We start from the raw sequence: 27,432 nt of genomic DNA, 5'->3' as shown, positions 1-27,432 counted from the left end.
AAGTAAAGAGGATCTGAAATCTGGATACTGGTATATACATATTTATAAAACAATATTGTTAAAACATTACGCATGTTTTTTTTTTTTTTTTGAATGGCTCGCTCTCAAACAATCGTCTAGAAAATTAGATGTCAATTCGGTATTCAGATTACTGAAGGTTTACTGCACATCAAGAAATATTGTACATTCATGTACTAAGTCAACACGACGTATTCTCTTAATATCATACTTGTGGACAATAAGCATTTTTTCATTAAGATATCATGACCTATACACTTTTAAAATATTCCGATCAAGATGACATCTTATGTCTTCACAAGAACCACATAGAGTTGGATTCAGCACAACTAAGAATTCACAATACACAAATTTTTATACAGCAGACGTCAAACGAGACTTGATTCATCCAGGTAACCTCCTATGTCATCGTAATGCTTCAACGTCCAAGTTAGTGACCTAACTGAATAGTTTATGTCTCAATTAAAAACTATAGCTCTTAGCCATCATCACGTGTCTTCAGAATCTGAGTTTGTAGGCGCCGATTTCTTTTTTCGATCCTCTGTAATGTATTTGATAAAGTCCTCCACAGTTTCTACATTCTCTGATTCATCTCCTGAAGATGGTGATTTCTTGGCTTGGGATAATCTCGTGCATTCTCTGTTTGAATTCATCCAACTAAAACATAAACATGTAAAAAAAAAAAAGATTATCTCTGCAATGTACAATCATACAAACGAATGTAATTTTTGCATAATTTAAGGAAAAAATTCAACATGATTGTTAGACAATGCATTAAATCATCATAAACTATTGAAGAATAAAAAAAGGAATTCAATGGGAATGCTAATTGTTTCAAATATACTTAAGAGTAAAAGATATTCTGTACTTGTAATGATCAATAATATTTAACCAGTACTAGTATTTGGACAATTCACAGAAACTGAGCTCCAAACAACATAATTTTTAAAGCATTTCCATGAAACCTTAGTACCACAGCTTGGGCGATACCATCGAGTGTGTTAGAAATAAGCCATATGAAAAAAATTAGGGCTTTCCGAAATGCGATTGAAAAACCAATCAATGACATGCGACATTTATTCTGGGAATCCACTTTCCCAATGATTCAAGCCTAAAAGCGGACGACGAGAAATTAAATTTTCCATTAAAACAGCTAGAATATGCCAGTAGTATATTTTTCATACTGAACGTGGCTTCCCTGTGTCTTAGTTACACCTTGCTGTTTTAAGCGCATGTGATGATGCATGTTGGAAAATGCCTGATCTATATGGACAGCGCCCCACGCAAACCTACATCACCGTAGTGAAACCTAAGGTGAATCCTTGTGGATGTTGCATACATGTAACTTCAAATCTCAAGGAAATTATTGAATTGATGATTAAGATAAAATTACACATTTTAATCATAAACATAAAATACATGCTGCTAAAGTCTATAAATTATATATAGCTAGGACATATAAATTATATATAGCTAGGACATATAATCAACAATTCATTATCATGGACAAGTAAAATTTAACTCACGTTAAGTTAAAAAATCAAATTTAATGTCATTTACAAAATTGTTTAAATTAGGTTTAATAAACAAATTTTTATTATCTTTATTTGCATCTTAATGTTTGATGTATCTTTAAAGAAATTTGTAACAGAAAATATTTTTTTTGTAAATGATAAATTGCGTTAAAATTGTGCCAGGCGGGGTTTGAAAAATTACTTCGTTATGATAGTCATAAATTTGTGATAACCGTGTTCGTTATATATTGGAGATTTCTATAGGTTTATGTAAAAATTTTGCCGGGATATGAAAAATAATTCGTTGTAGCCGTAAATTATTTATATCCGTGTTCGTTTAATATATTCGAGTTGCTGTACATTCTGATAAGTTCAAATTAAGTCTTTAGGACAATGATAGAACGGGCCACAAAATTTTGTTCTCTTCAAAGAACAATGATTTTTGTCTGTTCACAAACATTATGACCCCTCATAAAATCATATGAAGTTTATGTTTTTATGTTCAATTAATTTTGCGTCATTTTTAAATAATTAAATGGCAATATTTTAACAATCACGAGGTGTTACTGTCTGTATTTAAATGAAAATAAACAGGCGTCAATGTTGCCTTAAGAAGAGGTTTTAACATAAAAAGAATTAGGGCTACGTACATGTGTACAACATCAATTTCAGTTTAAAGGGGCATGGTCACGATTTTGGTCATTATTTTTCAGTTTTTATTATTTACAAGGCTTTAGAAATGCATTTGTGGAGATATAAGCAAGATAAACGACTGACAATTCTTTGTTATTTAAATAAGGTTCGTGTCCTGTTTTTGTTTACTTAGGTTCAATGTACCGGTACACAAATAAATTTTGACCAAAATCATGACCAAGCCCCTTTAAATTTTTCACCTGTCTGCTCCTCTAATTATCTAGCAATGCGTTTAGTTTTTTATTTTAATTTTAAAGAATAGGTAAAGAAAGCAATTAAGGAAAAATTCGGACACGGTATATACAACTATGGTTCAACATATTGCATTGTGTCATATTATGTGTTTAGTGTTACTTCGCGACCTTGCGCAGGATATCATCTAGTATTTACCTATTAAATATATACACTCTATCTAACTGATACTACACAGGGTACACATCGCCGTCATCTTGGATTCATTGAAACTGTCAAATCTCTCTCTCCATGATCTCTCTCAACATCTTTGACAGCAATGACGTTGCTAATGCATTGTGGCATTTTTGAAATATATTTATGGTTCATGGAAGCAAGGCAATCAATAACGATTACATGTACACTGTATTTATACTCTCTCTCTCTCTCTCTCTCTCTCTCTCTCTTTCTCTCTCTCTCAATTGCATAATGGTAAATTTACTTAACAAATGCAGACCCTTGATTCATAAACACGTTCATCGTTCATAGATAAATAAGACATAAAGTTAACAGTTTAAAAGAGATACATAAATAAAATGTTATTTATGTCTCTGCATGCTGTGTCAAAACCACATGTACATGTAGAGGAAATTTTGTATTGAAATGACTGAAGGCATGATTGACATAAACACAATATTCTAGGAAAAACATACACATACAAAATGTGTAAGAACTAAATATTATACACTTGCATACAAATTTCATACATGTCTTGTAAGTCACATTTCACAACGACCATTATTTATTAACACTTTGGTAATACATGCAGTGGAATTATTGCACTTCAGGTTTTAAATGAATATTTATCTAGTTTAACATTGTGAGTATGTTCTTACCGATACTTGACAACCCCCTAGCACGTTTCAGATTGTGACAAAATCGAAAACTGCTGCTCAGTTAAATATTATATTTATTCATTTAAAGAGATAAGGCTTATCACCGCAAACTGCAACTTCTCATTAATAAACAATCGTTCTGCAACTTTATATAATTTAAAAAGGTTGCCGAAAGAATAAACATAAACTTTTACTTACTTTTTCGATCTAAACTCCTCTCTCGATTTGCAAGAACCTCGAACTGGTCTCCTTTAATCCCGTTAATGACATATATAGGCGTTCTCGGGGGTTTTTTTGGTTGTTCGTTAATATAAAAGTCAGAAAGGCCCCGATTTTGCTAATAAGATTGTGAGGTGTGATAATTACAGACTCAAATTCCCATCCAAGGCGATTTGGCTATTTCTTTTATCCAACGTACTGATGTACATTAACAATGATTTTGTTAATTTTGCTTACTTTTTACGAACAATTTATTAATTCGTTAAAAGAAAGATGTAAATATAAACAATAAAATGTTAACTTTGATGATTTATGCAGATTATGGAGGTAGCGATCATTGCAGAAAATAAAATTACTTCACCGACTAACGAACGCGGGTTATGTATTTTTGGCAATGTCGCCACCTTCGTATCCCGCATGAATCACAAAAGAAAGCATTTTATTGTTAAAATAAATAAAAAGTGTTGTCAATGCGAGAAAAGCTCTTTATCGATGACAAGATTTTAAAATTCACTCCTGATGGTACATCCAAATATTAGCCATTTTTATATCTTTATATTGATGAAGTAATAAGAACATTGGGTTTCGACACTCACAAATGCATGCATTCGCTGCGTGCACACACACCCACGTAAATCTTACGGATGGTACGCATATCCAGAAATTCTTATTTGTTTTAGGGAACGTAAATCTGATTTATTTTGTAGGTACGCATATCATAGAGATTTCCATTTATGGAGGAAATATCAATTAATATGCTGTTTTGATTTATTTTATAGTCGCTACATGTGAAGACTCAGTAGCCTTTCAAACATGTTTTAAAATATGTTTGACCCGCTGAAATACGACCTGAATAAATAAATATAGCAGCGTAAACTTCCGAACCTGCACCAATTATCGCCATCTTAGGATATGCGTACCAAATGGTACGCATATCGGCTTAATACCAGTGTTATGTTTGCATTGGAAATCTGCGACGTTCAGTTTTCTATGAATACACTTTCATGTGCCATGTGCACAAATATAAACGTGTTCACGTGTTTTGAGTATATTTATGTTTATAAGATTAAATGAAACGATCAACTTTACATAACCAATTTGATGTGAACTTTTGAAAAATAATCATTAAATTACATCTTCTCCTAAATAAAGATGATTTTTCTGTACACAGTTTCTGGCACTATATATTTAGTCGCGGAAGCTAACTTAATAACAGGCTGATATGGCTGTTCCATGTATGTTTCATATCCCTGACTGAGAGCGTATATAATGGCTTTACAGCAATTAACAATCACCATATATTTCATAAAAAAACCATCAGTATGAATATAAATATAAGCATTGAATGTTTATTTATGGGTGTCGTCGGTTCTGTAACACACCAAGCAGTGCAGAGAACGCGCTAACGCATGGTATTCAATTTATCTGCACCGCTTGTTGTGTTGCAGGACCGACGACATCCAAAAAAAAATAAGCATTCAATGCTTAAATAAATCTCCTTAAAAAGTTCCTAGAATCATAATCATTACCAAGTAGAGGATGATATCGAACATATGAAAAATCCAAACTAATTTAATTCACAATTTAAGCTATAGTACATGCATGTAGTAAAGTTAAGAAAATAGGTCCAGCTGATCCACCTCCCGGCAAAACAATCACTTATGGGTCCCTCATCAACCTGATGGGAACATTTTATTCGCTTTCATTTACTAAAGATAGTTATTCTTCAGGAATCATGGAATGTCATACAACACTTGAAAGCAAATAACCTTCTTCAAAAGATTTCTACTTAATTAAATATATTTTCTCTCAGAATAGGTCTGGAATATATGTCAAAGCAAAGGCAAGGTCTATATTTATTACACACTTTTTAATTAGTAAGAATATTATAACTGTTTATATAAATTACTGAGGTTTGGTATAAGTACTAAATGAACCCGGTCAAAATTACATATTAAATAATTGGAGACAGTATATATTTGATATTTTATTGTTCAAAGTGTATGTATGAGGTATCTCTATTCATCTCTCTGTCTATGATGAGGCAAAATATATTGTTTAGTTTCTCAAGGACCCACCACATTGTGCCAATTGCACCATCAATTGATCATTTTTTTATTTCAGTTTAAACAGTCTCAAAAATATGAGTTATTCCCCTTTTCAAATCTTTCAACATAGGCCTATAAAATAAATAAAATATAAAGACATTGATAGAACTCTAAGAATTTTAATTCAAAGTTATATTACATTCATGAAAATATATTTGCTTTAAATAATCTTCCTTTGAATTGCAAGAAACACAGTATCTTGATTTAATACTTGTACAATGTAGTTGATTTTATTAATGGGCACTGACTTTATGATCTACGACTGACATAGAATGAATTTGAATAAAATTACCAGATTTGTTGTGTATATAAAAGGCATGATAGATAGAATTAATTTCCTCAAACTACTAGTATGTATCAGAAATTGAAATATTTCTGGTTATTTAAGGATCCGAGCATTTTGAACCGTTGTCTCCTTCAACCAGACGCTCGGCTGTCTCCGTAAATCTCCGACAAGCAGAGAGACTCGAGAGAATATTTCCTACGCCAGAGTTCAATATAGTCTCGTATTTCAAATGTATAGTACAAAATTATAAGAATTGTATGTACCATTTAAAGGGAATAAGACACGATTGAGCTTAAAAAAAATTTCAAATTTTATTTTGTCCATTTTTAATATTTATAATTATAAGTATAGAAATTTATACTGCTATGTCAAAAGTAAAAAATCGAGTTACAACCAAGATAAGTTCAGAATTCGTTGTTTTTGTTTTTGTTTAGATATATGTTGCATTGGTGTAAAATTCAATTAAATATTCTTCTATTTGTTGATAATAGTATTTATGAACACATTAAAATGGTTTTTATTGTTTTCCACGAGTCATTTTTCAAAGAAATGGTAATTCTCTATATTACATTTTTTGTAAACAACCATAAGACTCCAGCTTTGTTTACATAACATAACAATCAATTCTTACGTCTATATCTAGCTTGCAACATGACTTAAACACATTTAACATTTTGGTCAATCATTTAAAATGCACCAATAAACTATTTCATACAAAAATTAAAAATAATATCGATTTTATCGATTATTTTCAAGTACTAAATCTTGTCGGCGGTTATGATTTGTGCTTAGGTCCAAACACTGTTTCACTTCCGGTTTGCCAGAGTTACTACATCTATCAGGAGAGTTGATTAAAATTAACTCCCAAAAAAGAGTTGTCCGAGATGGCTTCTCTTGTATCTACATTATATCTAATGAATTCCGTTTCTTGATTGCAGCAGTGTAAATAGTGCGTTCGATATACTTTCAACCTAAAATCACTAATTATTCAGAATTGTTCATAACAGCTCCATATCAGGTCCAATATGAAAATTATAATGTCATTGAAAAAATTATACCTCTTTGAACTTTATCATTTCTACAGTTTGACAATGTGTTATACTTAAATTGTACATCTCAGGTGATAATTCCGGTAATAAGTATAAAACAGACTATACACAGGTGACTACTCACGTGTGATAATCACAATTTTAGCTAAATGGGAAAAAGAAATTCAGATTTTTGCTAGGTGGGAATAAACCCTGAATATAGCAAGCCATAATTAAATGGATGAAAAGAGTTCCCTATTCATAGCCGTTTTCAAATGACCTTGTTGTTTCTTGGTCTTGATGCGTAATGGATCTATAAAAGAGATAATACCGAATAACAAATTTAATGTTTACTGTTAAAAATACTGATTTTTCTTAAAATGAACTTTTCACCAAAAAATTTACAAAAGTAATTGTTATTATGGACAAATACATTGCAGAGCCTATGCGTCAACTCAAATCAAAACATTACATGCAAGTTGATAAACCTGATCTACATAACTTGCATCATATCATACAAAATAGAGTAAAGCAAATTTACTTTAAGGGCTCAATAGATTAGGGAACGTTTCGTAATCTCTGCGATAACAAACCACCGTTAAAGTGCGGTCATCTCTAATACACAAAATCAAAAATGAAGTCCGATATGCTTTTCAAAATGGCCCATGCAGCATCATATATACATGTATTTTAAATGAGTTCCAGAAAAACAATGAACTTGAGTTGACATAGTTTGATACAATGTAAGTTAACATCTTTAAGGGTGGTCACTGAAAGAAAGTCACACCAGTGGGCTTTTTTTCCAAACATAATTGGAGAGGAGGGGGGGGGGGGGGGATTATCTCCTCTTCTAAAAAAAATGTCACATATAGTACATATTAAATAATAGATTTAAATTACAAAATACCAATAAAAGTTCATATAGAAATGGTAACATTATATGTAAAACTAATAGATAAGACTGTGGCAAAACACTTTGAAAAAAATGTTTAAGTCATCTCAGGTATATACCTGCTTTTTAGACAGTCGGAAAACATTCGAATTTTGAAAAAAAATGTATAAATCAAAAAACATGGACTTTGTTCTTAACTGATTTCAAAACAATTATTTATCATATTTCAAGAGGGACTTACCAATTTCGACTAAACCTTGTAATTTAGTTTTCAAAGTGCCTAACTAAGTTGTTTTTCTTTTCAAAATGTAATGGCGTGGTCCAAAATTTAACGCATTTTGAAAAAAACATTCTAAGTGCATAATTTTTCAAAGTGCCTTGTACAAGTAACATACATGTACCACCAAAATTCAACATATTTCACTCGTTGTTTCTAGAAGTTTTGCTTTTACACGGTGAATGTTTCAGTTAATGTAAACCATTTGCAACTAAAATTTGAGAAAAAGTTATTGTACAATGGAACTAATAGGCATTATCGCCATGGTTTTAATTCGCCCATGTTCTTTATTAATAACAGAGGCAATGAGTCGAAGGATCAACTTGACGAAAAATTAAGTACGTTTAGTACAGAGAAGATTGGATTTGTAAGTTTTATGCACACAAATAAACGATAATTTTGGACTAATTTCGGTAAAATTTTGATCCAGCCTATGAAATTATTTGATAACTTTCCTTTTAAAGAAATCATTTCACTGCATGACATTTGGTGATGATTATAATAGCATAATGAATGACACCATTTTTTCACGATGTTTTGTATTTTCATGCAGATTTATAACTTTCTTCTGAAGTATGTTATTCAAAATTTACTTTACATGTTGCGTTTATATCAGTTGTGAAATAGTGACTTTATGAACTTCATAGGGTAAAATACTAAAATCGCGGCTACACGTTGTCCAGCGTTTCCCGGTATTTCAAAATATGCATAGGGCCAAAGAAAACATATATGATTAAATCATAAATTTGAGGCGATGCTGGATTTAAAAAATAGATATTTGCTTACAGAACATTAAAAAAACCCATACCGTATATGAAGTTTTTTCTGCGTCATGTTTTTTTCCGCGATTCAGAACCTAGAACGTTATATAAAATTTACGCGAATCAAATTTTCACTGTTTCAAAGTCATGGTGAAAATATAATTCAAGATTTTTTAAAGCTGTGAAGTAAGGAGGTAAAACTATCTAAATTGGCCCTCTTTATAATGAAAAAATCGGACAATCAAACCATTTACACGATTTTTTTAATTGTTAAATATTACCGATAATTATTTTCAGAGACGCAAACAGTCAAAGATTAATAGATCATGTACCGTTACATATACCAGTAGCTCAAGTATAATTATTAGACATCGGCTTACGCAATTAAAGCCACCGTTTTAATTAGCTCGTCAATGTATTATTGAATAAACCACGAGGCTTACATACCTATTATCTAAAGCTTGTTCTCCGATCCCGCAATTTCTACTCTATAAACCTACTGAACACTGTTCATTGTACTCTTACATACCTGTTTACTTCATAAGGAAAGAAAGAACTATGTCATAAAATCAAAACTTTGTATAAATTTACGCTGATATATTTTCCGCGATTCAAAAATCGTCGCGAACAAAGCGGAAATTGGATTCACGCGGAAAAACCCTGATATACGGTATTAGACTTTTAAAAGTGTTATCTTGTTAAAAACTATTTTTTCCTAGCCAATATTACCAAAACATGCCAACCTTTGGAGAGAATATTAACTTCGAAAGTTTCCCTAGACCACACCACGAGGTAAACAGTCTTTTTATTTCCACATTTGGTGACTTTTTTCAATAGCTTTCATATATTTGGAAGAAATAAAAATCCGTAGGGCAGAAATACAAAAAAAGGAAAACGTAAAAACTAAGCGCTTTTTCAACGAATTCCCATAAAGCCCCGTAGTAAAATATTCCCTTTTTCAACTTTAACCTTCCAACAAAATTTTTAAAAACATTTGTTTTGGTCAAATACTGTAAAATTTGAAAATTCTAAACCGGTCAAAGTACATGTATTTTGCGTACAACTGGTCGAGTGGATATCGTAACCACAGACAATCAGCAATATTTAGCGCACATAATTGACACGAAAATAAGTGTAGATACTCCCCAACACATCACAGCATCTGATTACTTCATTATAATTTGAATATACCACCCCTTAAAATCCACCCTTTGTGATATAAAAATAATCATGTGATAATAGAGATTTGACCTAGACCAGGAAGTAAATTACCTGTCTCGTGATGTTGCAGAGTGGAGGTTTGTACCTGTAGTTTGTTAATTAGTAATTATATTATTTAGTCTCAACTTTCTTTTCCGTCGATTTCGTTTACTGATAACTACATGTTCGTGTTAAATTAAAGAGACTAACTTAAACAAGTAGGAATCCAAATAGAATATTTAACAACCCTTATCAAAATGTAGGTCATTTATTAGAACATGAACTACGGTCCCATGATGTTAAAAGTTTTGTATGATTATTAGAAGAACAAAACGAGCAAGCTAATTGGGTTTTCATAAATTTATTTTAGGATCCTCTTAAAATCCGTCAAGCTGCCCGGCCATGCTCCCGCGCACTTGGGCTCAGGATGTGTTACGGTGTCATCTCTGTGAGACCCCGGGCCCCCCTATGTACTGTGACATTTGTGACATACATCTGTGTAAAGCCTGCGTTGGGGAACATCTCTCCGATGAATCCAAAGATCACAAAGTGGTGCCATTCAAAAAGCGAGGACTTAATCCTAAATGTTCAAAACATTCCACACAATTATGTGACCTTTACTGCGAACACTGTGACATTCCTATTTGTGTGGAGTGTGTTTCTTCTCGAGAACATCTAGGACATGAACAAGTTGGCATATCAAAAATAAGAGAGAGCAAAAAAGAAACTTTACAAAGAGATTTGCAAGAATTAGAAAATACCATTTATCCTAAATACAAAGAGATTGCATCTAACATCTCAGTTCAGAAAACTGATCTCAAGGAAAACTCAAAGAAATTAACAACAGCTATTGACAAACATGGAGAAGAATTGCACAGAGAAATAGACAATGCTGTCAAAAAACTGAAATCTGACGTGGTTGAAACAGATTCTAAACACCTGGTTGTCTTAAATAAGCATGAAAATGAAATCAAACGCAGTATTTCTGAAATCACACAGTGCATTGCTGATCTGAAGAAGTTACTGAACTCCAATGATGTCAGTCATGTATCTGCTTACAAATCCAGGAATGCTGAATTCAGAAGATTGCGTCCTAAAATCACAGTTTCCTTACCAAGATTTACCCCTCAGAAAATCTACAAAGAACAGATTTATCAGCAGATTGGTTCTCTGTCAGCGTTATCTATCAAAACAGAAGAACAAGGCTACACAATGGATTGTCCCGGTGCTGAGTCCTTTCCCCCACACAGACCACTCATTGATGTACCACGGATCATCACAGATATAAACACAGAGTATGGAGAATCTAATGAATTATGCAGTGTGTCCTGTCTGAATGATGATGAACTGTGGACCCTTGGTCAGGACAACATGATGAGACTCTACAACCTCAACGGTAAACTAGTGAAGTCAATCCAAACCAAGTCTGGGAAGATACCAGATGACATAGCAGTGACACAGAGTGGTGAACTAGTTTATACTGATTCCGATGATAAAACCGTGAACACAGTGAAGAATACACAGATACAGACAGTGATCAGACTACAGGGGTGGTATCCTCGCTATGTCTGTAGTATCTCCTCTGGTGACCTCCTGGTTGTTATGGACAGTGATGATTATCAACAAACAAAAGTTGTTCGTTACTTTGGCTCCACAGAGAAACAAACAATTCAATACAATGACAAAGGACAACCACTCTATTCATCTGATGAGAATGATTACCCTAAATACATCAGTGAGAACAAGAACCTAGATATCTGTGTAGCTGACCATGGAGCCTGTGCAGTAGTGGTGGTCAATCAGGCCGGAAAACTCCGGTTTACATACACCGGTCCTCCCTCTACTACCAAGACACCATTTAATCCAGTTGGCATCACAACAGACAGCCAGAGTCGGATCCTGACAGCAGACGATAACAACAACTGTATCCACATCCTGGATCAGGACGGACAGTTCCTCCGCTACATTGGCAACTGTCATTTACAGTATCCATGTGGTTTATGTGTGGACACCAGAGACAACCTCTTCGTGGCTGAGTTCTTCACAGGAAAAGTGAAGAAAATTCAATATTACATGTAAACAAACAACAAATATGTTAACAAAATAACAGTCTCGACATGAAATTTGTAGCGTTTTATTACATCTCAACAAACTGATTTACATTATTATTAAACTTGTGTGAACATGGAAAACATATCAAGTGACTTACCTACTGTATATTTGTACCAGTGAATAGAATGATTTTCCTATGAATTGAAGCATGTAAATAAACTGTGTTTATATAATATGTGTACAGACAAAACCATATGATACATGTACTGCACAACTGTATATCAAAACTGGAATAAGCTACAAAAGAAAAAAGATTTGCGAAATTCAATAGACGCTTTGATATTAAGTAATATATATTTCTGTTTCTGAAGTACAACTATCAGTGTAATAGTTATGTTAACATTTTTAATATATTTTTATATATATTTTGAACATCATTAACTGTACTAACCAGTTTTAAATGGCTGAATTTATGAATAAAGATTTGTTATTAAAACATGATTTATTCTGTTGACTCTGCTGTATAAAATGAATCAGCTTTACTTTGACTTAGTACTATGATCATATTCATGCATATATTGACCTCCTTAAAAAGTTACAAGAATTTTTCACTCTCTCTCTCTGACCTAGAAATATGATTTTTACACTCAAATCCTCATAAGACTAGATTCTTTACACTGAAATCCTCATAAGACTTGATTCTAACTAGAGGTACTGCGAGCAAGCTCACAATTGATACCCCCCGCTAAGATAAAAATCATAATATGTGTATTTTTCCAATTATAGAAAATATTGAATGAATCTATTTCACCTTCCATTTTCTTTAAATAACAACTGCTCTATTTTTTTGAAACTGTTGGTCATAAGATATTTGTGTGTAGTAAGAACATTCAATGCTTCTTCATAAGAAAGATAATGACCAGACACGAATTTTGCACTAGTTTCCCAAACGACCTTGACCTTGCCCAAATGACCTTGAATCAAAGTCATGACACACCCTTAGGTCATAAGCAATCTTTGTGTCAATTGAAAACTTCCAATGTTTCTCCATAAGAAAGATAATGACCAGACACGAATTTTGCACTAGTTTCCCCAACGACCTTGACCTTGACCAAATGACCTTGAGTCAAAGTCATGACTCACCATTAGGTCATAAGCAATCTTTGTGTGAAGTAAGAACTTCCAATGTTTCTTCATAAGAAAGATATGGACCGGACACGAATTTTGTATTTTTACTGCCAGTGACCTTGACCTTGCCCAAATGACCTTGGGTCAAGGTCATGACTCACCCTTAGGTCATAAGCAATCTTTGTGTGAAGTAAGAACTTCCAATAACTCTTCATAAGAAAGATATGGACCGGACACGAATTTTGTATTTTTCTGCCAGTGACCTTGACCTTGCCCGAATGACCTTGGGTCAAGGTCATGACACACCCTTACGTCATAAGCAATCTTTGTGTGAAGTAAGAACTTCCAATGTTTCACCATAAGAAAGATATTGACCGGACACGATTGCACAGACAGACGGACGGACAGACAGACGGACAGACGGACAAGGTGAATCCTATATACCCCCCCAAACTATGTTTGCGGGGGGTATAACTAATTCAGGTTTTAAATTTGCGGATGAATCAAGTATTTGGGGGATGATATCAAACCTTTGAAAAATTCAAACTAATTTATTTCACAAACTATAGCACATGCATGCAGAAAAGTTAAGAAAATAGGTCCAGCTGATCCACCACCCGATACCCCCGCCACCTCATGGAGACGTACATTTCTCTCGTTACATACAATACTAAATAATCAGTATATAAGATCAAAGATCATAAATTGTTTATTTGTTTTTTTTTAAACAAACACTGGTACATTGTACAATGTATGTATAATACATCACTGAGTTTTGGTCTATTAATACCTAACAACCCCAGCATAAAAATTACATACCGGTATTAAGTAATTGGAGTCAGAGTATATATTTGATATTTTAAGATTCAAAGTGTGTGTATGAGTTATCTTTCTTCATTCTGTCTATTAGGAGGCTAAACTATATTGTTTAGTTTCTCTGGGTACCACGCATTTGTGTCAAATGCTCCATCATTGGATCAATTTTTTTTCTTCAGTTGAACAGTTTCAAAAATAAGAGTAATTCCCCTTCTCAAATCTGTCAACGTACGCATGAAAATAAATAATATTTAATCACATTAAGAAGAATTATATTGCAAATTTATATTACATCGATAAAAATATATTTGCTTTATAATATAATCTTCAATTGAATTTCAAAAAATGCAGTATCTTGATTTAATAATTATTTTTATCAATGGGCTCTGATTTTGTGATCTACGACTTACATAACATAATATGAATTTGAATAAAATTACCACATTTGTTATATATATAAAAGGCATGAATTATTAAATGTATATCTATTGAATAATCATAAAAAATCAAAATGAAGCAAAATTTTGTCCATTTATTATATCAATGATGTTACAGCATTTTGAAAAACAAAATAGAAATAAACATCACAACACAAATCTAAGACTCTAATCCATCATACATTCACCCTATACATTCATCCTATAAGTTCTTATTTTTAAGTACTCATCTTATTTCTATACTGAAATATTTCAAAAGATGCAGGTTTCTTTCAGTATCATTTATTTGCATATGATTGGTTTAGCTGAGCTCCCACATCTTGAGAAATAGATTATAATTGTTTTAAAACTTGAAATTTATAAGTTTAATTGCTCCGGGAATTTGAAAGCCTTTTTGGACATGTTTACAACAGTGATCACTTAATATAAGAGGTTTGATGAACACATGCATCTTTTTTTTCAGTAAGTCAGTATGATTGAAAAACTTACCATGTTTTTTTTTTACTTGATCAAACTTTTAAAGATGTATATCAATGAGTCCACATACAAGTATTTCTTTTTTCATTAACATTTTACCCTGAAGGCCACATATGCTATGCTTTTTAAAAGTTTAATTGTCTAAAATGTATTGTTATACTTTCATGTTAAATTATAACTGAAATTTGATTGGTTTAAATGCAGTTCATAATCCGTTCTATTACCCTCAGCGTTAGCAACGCACTTAGCAACGGGTAACATTATATAAATAGTGCCTGTTTGGGAGGGTAACAGTTGAAATTGACACCCCGAGAAAACCATTGTCAACCGACGCGATTTTCTCGGGGTGTCAATTTCAACTGTTACCCTCCTAAACAGGCACTATTTATTTTGTTATACTGAATGTCTTAATTCTTAAGAAAATTTTACTGCTTTTATATAGGAATAACGTGAATTCTACAGCGAACGGTACGTGCATGACCTGTCAATTTCAACTGTTACTCTCCCAAACAGGCACTATTTATATAATGGCACAGTAAAAAGTATGGAAATTAGGCCTATGGGCCACACCACTCACCTGAGTAATGGTTCTCAGCAAGTTTTTGTATGCCTTTCAATTTTCTTCTTCATAAAACTATGAACTCAGGAAGGGGCCATTAAAAAACCAAGAAATTTTAACACTTCTTTGGGATCAAGTATTAGTTTCAATGTCACAGTTTGAATAATTTAGAATTGACTCTACATAAAAATGTTGTTTTCTAGTGCAGTAATTCTTCAGAAGGAGATATTTTAACTCTAAGTGACCCACCCTATTTACATACTGGTAGTTTGATCTCCCCTTTAAAATGGTTAAAATGTAAAAGGTTAGCAGACAAATGCATATATAGACAGATAGACAACAGGTGAACAGGAAAACTCACTTGATTTCTTCATTAAGTAAAAATGAGCTAAAACTATTCTGAATACATATTCATTCATGGATATTGAAATAAAAGAAACCCACAGCAAAACCGTTCTTATTTCTTCACTTCAAACTAAACCATCCAAGGAGGACCTGAAATCTTGATACTTGTACCCGGGTTTATACATATCTGTTAAACAATATTGTTAGAGTATTAAGCAATAAGATTTAAAAACAATATTTGCTCGACATAAAAAAAATCATCTAGAGACTTACATGTCCAGTTTTATTGATATTCAGATTACCGAATTTTTACTGCACATCTAGTACTATTGTAAATTTATGTACCGGTAATAGCATTGAGTCTATCTGAATTAAATTCTCTTAATATCATACTTGTGGACAATAAGCATTATTTTCGTAAAGATATCCTGACCTATACACTTTAAAATATACCGATCAAGATGACATCTTATGTCTTCACAAGCAAAACATAGAGTTGGTATCATCACATCTAAGAATTCACAATACACAAATACAGCAGACGTCAAACGAGACTTGAATCTTCCAGGTAATCTCCTATGTCATCGCAAGGCTTCAACATCCAAGTTAGCGACCGAATTTAATAGTTTATGTCTCAATTAAAAACTATAGCACTTAGCCACCATCACGTGTTTTCAGATTCTGAGTTTGTAGGCGCCGATTTCTTTTTTCGATCCTCTGTAATATATTTGATAAAGTCCTCCACAGTTTCTATATTCTCTGATTCATCTCCTGAAGACGGCGATTTCTTGGCTTGAGGGAAGATCTCATGCATTCTCTGTTTGAATTCATCCAACTAAAACATAAACATGTAGCAAAAATCATCTCTGCAATTTACAACTATACAAATGAATGTACTGTCTAAATTATTTAATGAAAAATGTTTTAAGTATTGTCAGACAATGCATTAAAATTGGCATGTGTCTTTTAAATCATCAGAAATTATTGGAGAATAGAAAAGGGGATCCCATGGGATGGCAGATTGTCTCAGTCATACTTAAGGTCAGACGACACGTTCCTCGAGCATCTTTTGTGTATTTCCTCGTAATAAAGAGTTCCAATAAAAATTATCATTTTTATAATGATTTTTAATAAAAATGATTAAAATTTACTTGTAAATGGATATCTGCCTAAATGGCCGAGTGGTTAGAGCCATGGCCGCTCTCTGCCAGGAGCGTAGGTTCTAGAGGTTGTGAGTTCAAAGCCCGGCCCAAAATAGTGAATTTCGCTGTACTGAATTATTTATTTTTATTTCAGCATTTCAAGTGTATTTTCAAGAAGATTATATAGGAAATTGAATACTCTAGTATTTTGCAAAAATCCCTGGTAAGGTATCCTATTTTTTTTGCAAAAAAGCATGTCAAAGTAGTAGTAAACCATTAACAAATTCCTGGAAAATGTTATATAAAATTGAGGAATATGTCATCTGACCTTAGAAGTAAAATATACCGGTATACATACACGATAAGTTTTATAAATCACAACCTGTTTTAAAACTGCAAGTGAGTGCATGAAATCCATTTCAGATCAAACAAAGACCATATTCATTTATGAATGCTTCAATCGTAATTTTTTTTGTTCATTATCCAGAAAATTACACTCTCTTAGTATATTCAATAAATAATATTTAAGCAGTAAAAGTTGGACGATTTACAAAAACTGGGCTCAAAACAATATCATATTAATAACTTAAGCATTTTCATGAAACCACAGACCACAGTTTGGGTAATACCATTGAGTGTGTAGAAAAAAATAAGCCATATGAAAAAAAAGTCAGGCCTTCTGAAATGCGTTTCAAAAACCAATCAATGAAATGCGACATTTATTGTGGGAATCCACTCTCTCGATGATTCAGGCCTAAAAGCGGACGACGAGAAATCCAATTTTCCATTTAAGCAGCTATAATAGGCCAGTGGTATCTTTTTTTCATAATGAACGTGGCTTCCCCGTGTCTTGGTTACACTTTGCTGTTTTAAGCGCATGTGATAATGCATGTTGGAAAATGCCTGATCTATATGGACAGCGTCTCAGTCAAACCTATGTCACAATAGTGAAACCCAAGGTGAGTCCTTGTACAAGCTGTATATGTAAAAAATCTCTTAATAATGAGACATGTTCTGATCAAAGTTGATTTTTTTTAAAATCATCATATCTAGTAATATTATATAGGTGTATAAATCACTTTCAGGTATTTCAGGTACAGATTAGTACTTAGGTCATTTTATGTTAATTATTATTCATCATTTTTTTTTTCTTAAATCACTAAATCATGATAATTTTTTTAAAATTGCTTTAATATTAAGACGTCTAAGACTATATCTTACAATTATTACTAGCTATAATAAATATACCACTGGAAAGCTAATATTCTATACTTTTGGAAATTCCCTAAAAGACTTTCTCTCTCCGATCAGGCACAAAGTTAACACACATATATATATAAAAACTATTTAAAATTTTTTGAAATGCCCTTAATTAATTAAATCAAACAAAATATCAGGTAACCCTTATTTCCGTTGACTTTCTGCATTCTTAATTACCGGTAACTGAATTCGCCTACAACAAAATGGCATGCGCTTGTTGCAGCTATGAATCACACTGAACATGCACTTTTGCACCTTGTCACTAGAATCAATAAAAGGATTGGTTAAGGATTAAAGACCTCTCTTAAATTACTTGTTCAGGCACAATACAATAGCAGCAACAAGCTATTGGATTTTTGTTGATGGTCGGAGGGAGGGGGGTGTTACAATATAGTTGTTGAGAGAGAGAGAGAGAGAGAGAGAGAGAATGAATGAGGTCAGTTCTGCAGTAATCAGGAGATGTTAGATGTAAAAATATATGTTAGTTATATGTTAAATCCTGTATATTTTCAATAACATAATAGAAGCATTTTATTGTTTTTGGTATAACATGTTTAAGTGATGTACAAACTGATGCTGACATGAACCTAGAAATGCACTTTAGACAAACACATCAGTCTCTATAAGCTTCCGCTGACACTTAAGATTAGAACTTCAATATAGATGTGTACTTGTGCCTAACAACAAAATGAAAGAAAAATGAAATTTTTAAGGTGAATGTTATACAAAAGAAAGATTAAAAGATTACAAGGATTACATTACTAAAAGATGTTAATATTGACTCTGAATTACATGTATTTTGTACGATTTTTTCTTTTTTGCATCATTTGCAAGGATTTTAAGGGGGGAGGTGTGTTAAGGCACAGGCACTTGATTACTCTATAGTATAATTATAATTACACATAAAGGTACCAAACTTATGCAAATCATATATACAGTAAAATTAAACTTGGTTATAGCAAAGTCCTAGGGACCAATGGAATATATTCATTATATCTGTATTACGAATTCGTTATAATATCTATAATAGCGAATTCACTATATTTGAACATGTTTTCTTTCACCAGACTATAATTTTAGCTAATTCAGGCTTAAAATAAAAATTCATTACTTTGAAACCTTTAATAATCGGATTGTAAATTGAAAAATTTATATGAAAATAAATTCATTCAAACTTTTTTGTTAACTGGTAGGGCAAACTTTTTTAAACTGTAAAGAAATTCGTTATAAAGGTGTTAAAATAATTCGTAATATCCGAATTTGTTATAAACGTAAAATTTTGCAAAGATTTGTTAAGAATTTTACCGGGGACTCCAAAAAACTTCACTATATATCCGAAAATTCGCTATATCCGTGTTCGTACTAATTAAAATAGTTTTACTGTAGCATGAAAGAAGAATGTCAACCTCCCATAAACAGAAAATTATTTTTTTACACCCCCACCCCCCACCCCAATGTTGACCTCATCCAGCCTACCCCATAATGGCTCGCATATTTATATAATTATTTGTTTGTCGACCTCACATCCATAGACCGAGAGACTTACATTGTTGACCCCCATGGCTTTTTTGATGAGGAAGCAGACGAGTCCCGTACCAGAGACGGCCAGCAGGGTCCCGTACCCCAACGCCTTGGATGCCCACTTCAACTCAGCTTGACCAATATTTACCTGTAACAATCAAAATTAATGTGACCGGATATAAAAAAACAATGCGCTAAGCCATTGAATCAAGAGTCAGTTCTTTAATATGGTCAACTCTTTAAAACATACACATGATGCGAAAATGAGATAAAATACCAAGTAGTTAATGTACCATAAGTATTCTAAAAGCGAGTTGAATTCCCCCATCAAAATGATTCAAGTCTCCAGTTTGGAAGATAGCTAGGACATATATGACCAACAATTTATTTACATGGACAAGTAAAAATATAATTACGTTAAGTTAAAAAATCAATTTTAATGTCATTCGCAAAAAATGTCAATCTTAATATGCATTATAAATGAATTTTGTTTTTTTTATATGCATCTAAATGTTTCATGTATCTTTAAAAAAATTTGTAATGGAAAATATTCGTTATGTAAATGATAAATTGCGTTAAAATTGTGTCGGCAGGGGTTTGAAAAATTACTTCGTTATAGCCATAAATTTATTATAACCGTGTTCGTTATATACTGGAAATTTCTAAAGGTTTATATAGAAATTTTTCCAGGACATGAAAAATAATTTGTTATAGCCGTAAATTAGTTACATCTGTGTTCAGTATATTCGAGTTTGCTGTACATTCTGATATGTTCAAATTAAGTCTTTAGGACAACGAAAGAGTGGCCGATAAAGTTTCCCTCTCTTCAAACAACAATCATTTTTGTCTGACCACATACATTATGACCCCTACTAAACTCATATGATTCCAATATTTGAGTGGGTAGTAAGTCATCATTGATGATGATGATGATGATGATGATGATGAGGTTGATGAAGAAAGGAAATTAAAGTTGATCGACCCTCATAGTTTGTCTCTTTTGATACATGATATAATACATGACGTATCTTACATGTTACTTGATATATTGAAGTGTCAACAGCATGCATATTAAATTCACAGTTATTATATAATAATCAGATTCAGAACTTTTACATCACTGATATATAAAGATAAGCCAAACATGGACCTTTGGCCCTCGGGCTGATATTGGAATCTTGGTCAATATGAGATGTCAATACACATTTTTTTCTCTCTACCATGTTTGCCTCAATCTGCAATGGATACACCCACGCAACAAAATTTTGAGATTTCACGTATTGCAAAGACACTGCAATGGGCATCACACAATTCTGTTGCAATAAAGTTATCAGTATTATTTAACAGAATCTTTTGCCTCTAAAAAGCTACCTCAAATGGATTCATCTACAGTATTAAACAAGCATTCTGAGAGTATTGCATAAGCAATACACGTCCCCTACCGGTTTGTGGAAATTGTAAAAATAATGCACTGTTATGCAGAATATCGAACCCGAACATTAAAAAATTGGAATATAAAAAATTAATTTTCTCGAAAATATGTCAACCAGACGCTACAAAAGTGTAAACTTGATCTGTAGTTTGACATTTTGAAGCTGTTCAGCAAAATTCATATTATTCCTCAAACGAAATATAAAGAAAAAAAGTGTGGAAAACTGAAGTGTGACAGACAGACGGACTGACGGACGCAGAGGAAAGCTATAGTCCCCTCCGGTGAAAACCAGTAGGGGACTAATAAAAACAGGGTTAAAACCAAGAAGATTCTATAAAAGTTGGTATGGATTAGTAGATAGGGATAATTAATTAGTATATCTATTGACTCTTTCAACTTAGAGAGGCCAATTGCTAAAATTCACACATCATTCTGTGATCAGGAGCATGTCAATTTATTCATTCATTATTTTCACATGAAATATTTCGGTCCAAAGAGTCTACACACGTACACATTGTGCAGATCTATGAGTGTGTCATGATACACTATAATCCCATTATTGAATAATTCATCCCCTGAAAGAAAATTCCTTGCCAGGACGTATCCCATAATGCCCTGAGTTTTCTGTCATTAAGAGTCCAATGATCGAAAATTCATCATCACAACAGGCCTCCTCTAGGAACATAGCTCTCTCTCTCTCTGCTTCCCAGAACAAAAAATCAATACCATTACAACAAGTTGCATCAAAAGCACTGTAGCTAGCTAGAGATCGAGTTAGTGTTTAGGAATATTACACACATCTTTTCTCCTAATCAATTCTCTGTGAACAGAAAAAAAAAATATATAAAAAAAACCTCCAAAATATAGAAACCTCTAAACAACCAAGGATTCGAGTCTTTGGCAGCTATTGGCTGGCGATTGTGTTGGCAGACATAACAAAGGCTCTCTGATAGTATATGGCAAACAGCGAATCAATAAGCATGGTTTACCATCACAATAAGGTAAGACGTATATATGTAACCATATAATGCAATATTTCAGCAGCTTCAAACTGTTAACTCGGGTGCTGGTGGAAGTATTAGGTATATACTGGTATACCAATGTAATTATATATATTTCGGGCTGATCACATTTAACAGTAATGTATAATCTCATTACCTCGCTTTTTAAAGGACTGGAATTCCTATGAATTAAGTAACTTCATAACACTATATAGTTACTTACAAAATTTCATCGCAGCAGGACTCATCGCAGCATAGTTGGCTTGTATTCGAAGATCTGAACAATCTTATAAAATTCATCATCCATTGTCTCAAAGATGTTTTTTTATATATATATAAAAATGGACAATCTTATCTAACAGCAACATTTGCTGTGTCAAGTACACATGGCCATTTTGATGTACTGTAAGCCATAGCAGGATCCATTCCATTCAAAACGAACGAAGAAATACTGCATATTAATAATTATGAAAACAAAGGGAAGTAAACAAAAACAATTTCATTATGACTGTGTGAGATAGAGATCCCGGCACTGACTAACAAGTTGATACCAGATTTTAATATTATGCTTCTCATGTCCCGGCTGGCCAATATGTACATGTATGATGTGCAGTTCTGGCAAAACCTGAGATCAGGGAAATTCTTCCATCATTTATCGATAATTTCTCCTCTATGAAAATGCCAAAATTAAAAAAAGAATGTGAAATTCAATAAAAAGAAAACATTGTGTGAGTGTGAGTGTAACACACTCCACTAGGTCATGCATATACTGGTAAGTATGTGTGCTGCCTCTTTACCTCTTTATGCCATCATATAAATAGTGAAAACCATAGTAAGTAATTTTACGTATACATATATATTAAGGGAATGAAACAGGATGAATGAAATACTGTCCAACCAAAATTTTCAAAGCCCCCCCCCCCCCCCCCAAAAAAAACCCCCAAAAAATTAATAATACATTTGCTAAGAAATGTATAGAATTGCTATTTTGGCCAGTTTCGTAAGAATTAAACCTGCCTCTCTCAACAGGTGTGGAATAATTGCCTTAATGGGTCATTATAGCCCTCTTTGAATATAGATACAAACTGGTGTGTAGATTTACAGTGCCCATTAAATGACAAATGTTTATTTTGAAAGAAATATTATTCTTAGCGTCAACTGATGGTCGTATACAACAAATGCTTTTAATTAATAAAATCATATTGTACATGTGCATTTAATTAATTTTCAAATAAAATGTAGCAACTTTTGGTGAACAATTGATTGCTTTATGATGTCATATATACAAAATATTTGAACCATGTCATATAATAGATCCTGTATAAAAAAATCACCGCACATTCTTATGTCATCATTGAGCCCCTATGTAACAGGATGATTTAACAGTTATATCACATATTGAGCATTGCAGTTCTCGAGACGAAGATCGGACTTAAATAATTGTTGATATATGGATTTAATAAACCTACATCAAACTTTGAGCCCCTTGCAAGGCCCAAGAATTGTCCTGGGGTCAGAATCAAAACAATTTTAAAGAATCAACAATAAGTAAAACCATATACATTGTATAATAACATTTGAGTTTTTGTGAATTAATCAAATGTTTTCCTTTGTGAAATTGGACCCCCCCCCCTCCAATGTGGCACAACCCTACTCCTGAAGATTATTAATACAATTTTGAAATTTTTTAATCTAAACTATCTGAACTGACTAAAGTTTTTCTAAGCAAATTGTGTTTTAGAAGATTTTTAAAGTTGTTTCCGTATTTATTCCTATGTAAAAATTTGAACCCCCAAATTGTGGCCTCACCCTACCCCCAGGGATCATGATATGAATAAACTTAAACTTTCTCTACCTGAAGATGCTTCATCACAAGTAACTTAAAACTTTTTTGCCCGATCTGTTTCTGAGAAGAAGACTTGTAAAATATTTTCTCTGTATATTCTGATGTGAAAATTTGATCCCCCATTGTGGCCCCACCCTACCCCCGGGGATCATGAATTTATCAAACTTGAATCTACACTACCTAAGAATGCTTCCACACAAGATACTACTTTTCTGGCTGATCAGTTTCAGTGAAGAAGATTTTTCTCTGTATATAAACCATGTAAAAATTTTGACCACAAATTGTGATGCACTCTACTCCTTGGGATCATGATATGAACAAACTTAAAACTACACTACGACCGACCACCTGATGATGCTTCTATACAACTTACAGCTTCTCTGGCTGATCAGTTCAGAAAACAAGATTTTAACGATTTACTCTATATATTTCCAAGTAAAAATTTGACCCCCCCCCCCATTGTGTCCCTCTCTACCCCCAGGGATCATGATTCAAACAAACTTGAATCTACATTATCTGAGAATGCTTCCACACAAGTTTCAGCTTTTCTGGCCAAATGAAGATTTTTAAAAAATACCAGCAAATTCTCAATGATCTTTTATTATCTCCCCTTGAGAGAGGTTGTGGCCCTTCATTTTGACAAACTTGAATTCCCTTTTCCTAAGGAGCTTTGTGCCAACTTTACTTGATATCGGCCTAGTGGTTCTGGAAAGGAAGTTGAAAATGTAAAATGTTTATGGACATTGGACAGACAGACAGATGGTCAAACAGATGGATGGACAGACAGACAGACAGATGTCAGACAAAAGGTGATCAGAAGAGCTCACTTGATTTCAGCTCAGGTGAGCTAAAAAAAAAAGTGTGGGTGATCAATCACACAAACTTTATGTTTTTAGAAAAAACTTTGATAACCAAAAGTTTAACCGTTACATGTAGTACTTTAGATTTGAAGATCTTTTAATAAACAAATATTACCAAACAGATAATTTCCTTCTTGTGCAATTCAGGATATATATATTTCAAACAGGATATAATATGCTAGTCAAAAAACACATTTTTGAAACTTGTCCTAACCTGTTTAACTCACCTGAGATATAACACTGCCATCACCTTTCTTGGCTGCTAATGCAAATGAACTCTTGAACTGGAAATATGTTGCAAATCCTACTATTGATGTCAAAAGAAATCCCTCTGAAAAGGAAAACAAGAAGTTCAGAACTTGCTACATCATATTATATGATATCTCATAAATTTTGTTATATAGTGATTTTTTTTCAGGTTTGGATTTATCGCAAATGGGGTATAAATCTCATTGCCAAAATTGAATTTTTTTATTTTTGCAAAAAATTGTCAAATCCACATTAGAATAAATCTTTCGGTGATAAAGTTGTTCAGTAACCCCACTGTTAGGGAGATTGATTTTTCAGTATATCTAAAACTTCTTGGGGAACAATTTTATTAAACTATAATGGGCATGTGACCAATATTGCCATGGACTAATTCTCGTATTGTTACGTTATTTTTCTGACATATATATATTAATTTAAGAATTTGTTAGATCATATTATTAAGTAAAATTTATGCGATTAAGAAGGGGGCGAATAGCGATACGACCGAGCCCCTTCTTAATCGCATAAATTTTACTAAATATGATCGAACATACTTACAACATAACCCACTTTTTCATTGGCTTATCAAGAGTTCTGCGCCAATCAGACATTATCTCTCTCTTGTTTACGGCTTACGATTAAAAACATCACTGATAAAATATTTAGCGACTGCTAATTGGATGAAGAAGTTGATTATGTCCTAATGTGCTGATAAAATGATGTACCAATGCACAAGTGAGAAATGGTCCTTGGCGAAAACTGGTTGCATGCCAGTTGATTTAAAGTTACAGGAAAACTTAATATGATAACCAAGTTGTTGCATCTGATGTGCATTCATGCAAATCTATTTAAACATTTAAAATGAAATATTTTCACTTTTTGCTCCAATTTATATCTAACTGAGATAAATTCTATTCGAATCCAGTATATATATAACTCATTAAGGCAATTAGTTGAAACCTGTTTTTTGAAATGCAAATTCAGATTTTATGGGCAGCACCAGAAAATGAAGATTATAGAGTTTGGTATAAACTGGTTATGAATGTTTTGTCATGTCCATAGAGCACAATGGCTTGCGTAGAAAAAGAAACATCGTTACAAAAGCAAGTACAGTGTACCTCAGAGGAGAACATAAAACTATAAAAAAGCATTACTGCACCTAGATAGAATGTTCTATCGTTAAAATGACAGATGTCCTACGGACCCGGTTTAATGATAGAATTTGTCCCATATACTCGCTTTGTAGCAAATAAAAAAATTATATCGCGCTGTATCTCGCCTAAATTGTCATATGATTGGTCTCAAATACCTACAATATTTCTCTTTTATAATCCCATATTACAACATTACCTGTTTTTGCAACAAAATCGCTGCCACTTTTAACATCACGTTTGAAAATTCGCTGTTTATGGTCGCCATGTTAATGATAAAATCCGAGACATTCCGAGTGCGATTTCCGACAAAATGGCAGGCAAATTCAAACGCGTAATTTAACAAAATTCCTTGGAACGACTCTTTAAATGGATATTTTGTTGTCTAAACTAGATATGCATGTTCAAAAAGGTTTGTAATGTGTAAAAATATGTTTTTCCTCTGCATATAATATTTTACAGAATGAAAATAGACACGAAGCTGATCCGCTTCATGGCTGCTACATTGCAAGTACATGGGACGAATTCTTACTGTGACCTGAGCATAGCCTGGTCACAGTGAGATTATTCTTTCTACACTGCACCCTATTATCAAAATTAACTGTCAAGCGCTTCAAAGTGCGGCAGTCAGGCAGTGTCATTTAAATCTAATAACACATGTGTCGACATGGAAGCCGTTATAAACTGTCTAAAATTAATTGTCTTGTTAGCCTATAGCTAATACACTTCAGTTCAGTAGTGCAACATACTCTTTGACCTTGTGTAGGCTTGACAATAAACAGAATACATCGGCTTAATCGGTATAAACGAAATGAAAATCCACTTACTTTTCACGTTTTCTTTTTTTCTGTTCCACCGTTCATCTGCAGATTCAGTGACAGTCGCGTAAGGTTTAGCATTCTGATCAATAGCCCCGTCTTTCCGATCAGCATGCACAACATGCTGTCTGGGCGTCGCCATATTGTTTACAATGTCAAGGTCATTAAATTTTATTTAACAGAAATTCTAAAAACATTGTTTTTCTACATTCAACGTAAATCTGAATACTTTTTGGAAAATTGAACGACAAGAACAACTTTAATACATTTTCCTT

General features: G+C 32.9%; 2 protein-coding genes across 13 annotated transcripts in view; one reads left to right on the top strand and one right to left on the bottom strand.

Annotated features, from left to right (window-relative positions):
• Nucleotides 1-533: 533 nt before the first annotated feature.
• Nucleotides 534-27,428, bottom strand: LOC105345027 (transmembrane protein 242). Of its 2 annotated transcripts, none has more exons than XM_066070799.1 (4): nt 27,167-27,428; nt 25,167-25,270; nt 19,826-19,948; nt 534-675 (listed from the first exon to the last, which is right to left on the bottom strand). In XM_066070799.1, exons 1-4 carry the CDS (start codon nt 27,297-27,299, stop codon nt 607-609), a joined length of 429 nt encoding a protein of 142 aa, XP_065926871.1. In that variant the 5' UTR covers nt 27,300-27,428; the 3' UTR covers nt 534-606. The 2 variants fall into 2 exon arrangements, with proteins under 2 accessions (XP_065926871.1, XP_065926870.1); XM_066070798.1 differs by lacking the exon at nt 534-675 and adding an exon at nt 15,823-16,712 and having other exon boundaries at nt 27,167-27,411.
• LOC105344982 (palmitoyltransferase ZDHHC14) overlaps nt 17,748-27,432 on the top strand; it is a 29,551-nt gene continuing 19,866 nt past the window's right edge. For 4 of the 11 annotated variants that reach the window (XM_020073996.3, XM_011452993.4, XM_011453002.4 and 1 more), the window contains exon 1: nt 17,754-17,978. In XM_020073996.3, coding sequence (XP_019929555.3) covers nt 17,919-17,978 — 60 coding nt within the window. In that variant the 5' untranslated portion in view covers nt 17,754-17,918. Of the gene's footprint in view, nt 17,979-22,079; nt 22,234-27,432 lie in introns of those variants that run through there. The other 7 variants (XM_011452966.4, XM_034479083.2, XM_011452933.4 and 4 more) reach the window with 5 other exon arrangements.

The sequence above is a fragment of the Magallana gigas genome, chromosome 9 (assembly GCF_963853765.1).
Source record: "Magallana gigas chromosome 9, xbMagGiga1.1, whole genome shotgun sequence".
NCBI classification, from domain to species: Eukaryota; Metazoa; Mollusca; class Bivalvia; order Ostreida; family Ostreidae; genus Magallana; species Magallana gigas.
This window is presented reverse-complemented; position numbering and strand designations above follow the sequence as displayed.

Excerpts from the sequence above, each read along its gene's own strand:
- LOC105345027 (XM_066070798.1), bottom strand. The coding sequence starts at position 27,299 with ATGGCGACGCCCAGACAGCATGTTGTGCATGCTGATCGGAAAGACGGG. Across the intron at positions 25,271-27,166 it reads AAAAAAAGAAAACGTGAAAA|AGGGATTTCTTTTGACATCA; the intron begins GTAAGTGGATTT and ends TTTCCTTTTCAG. Across the intron at positions 16,713-19,825 it reads AAGCCATGGGGGTCAACAAT|TTGGATGAATTCAAACAGAG; the intron begins GTAAGTCTCTCG and ends TTTATGTTTTAG.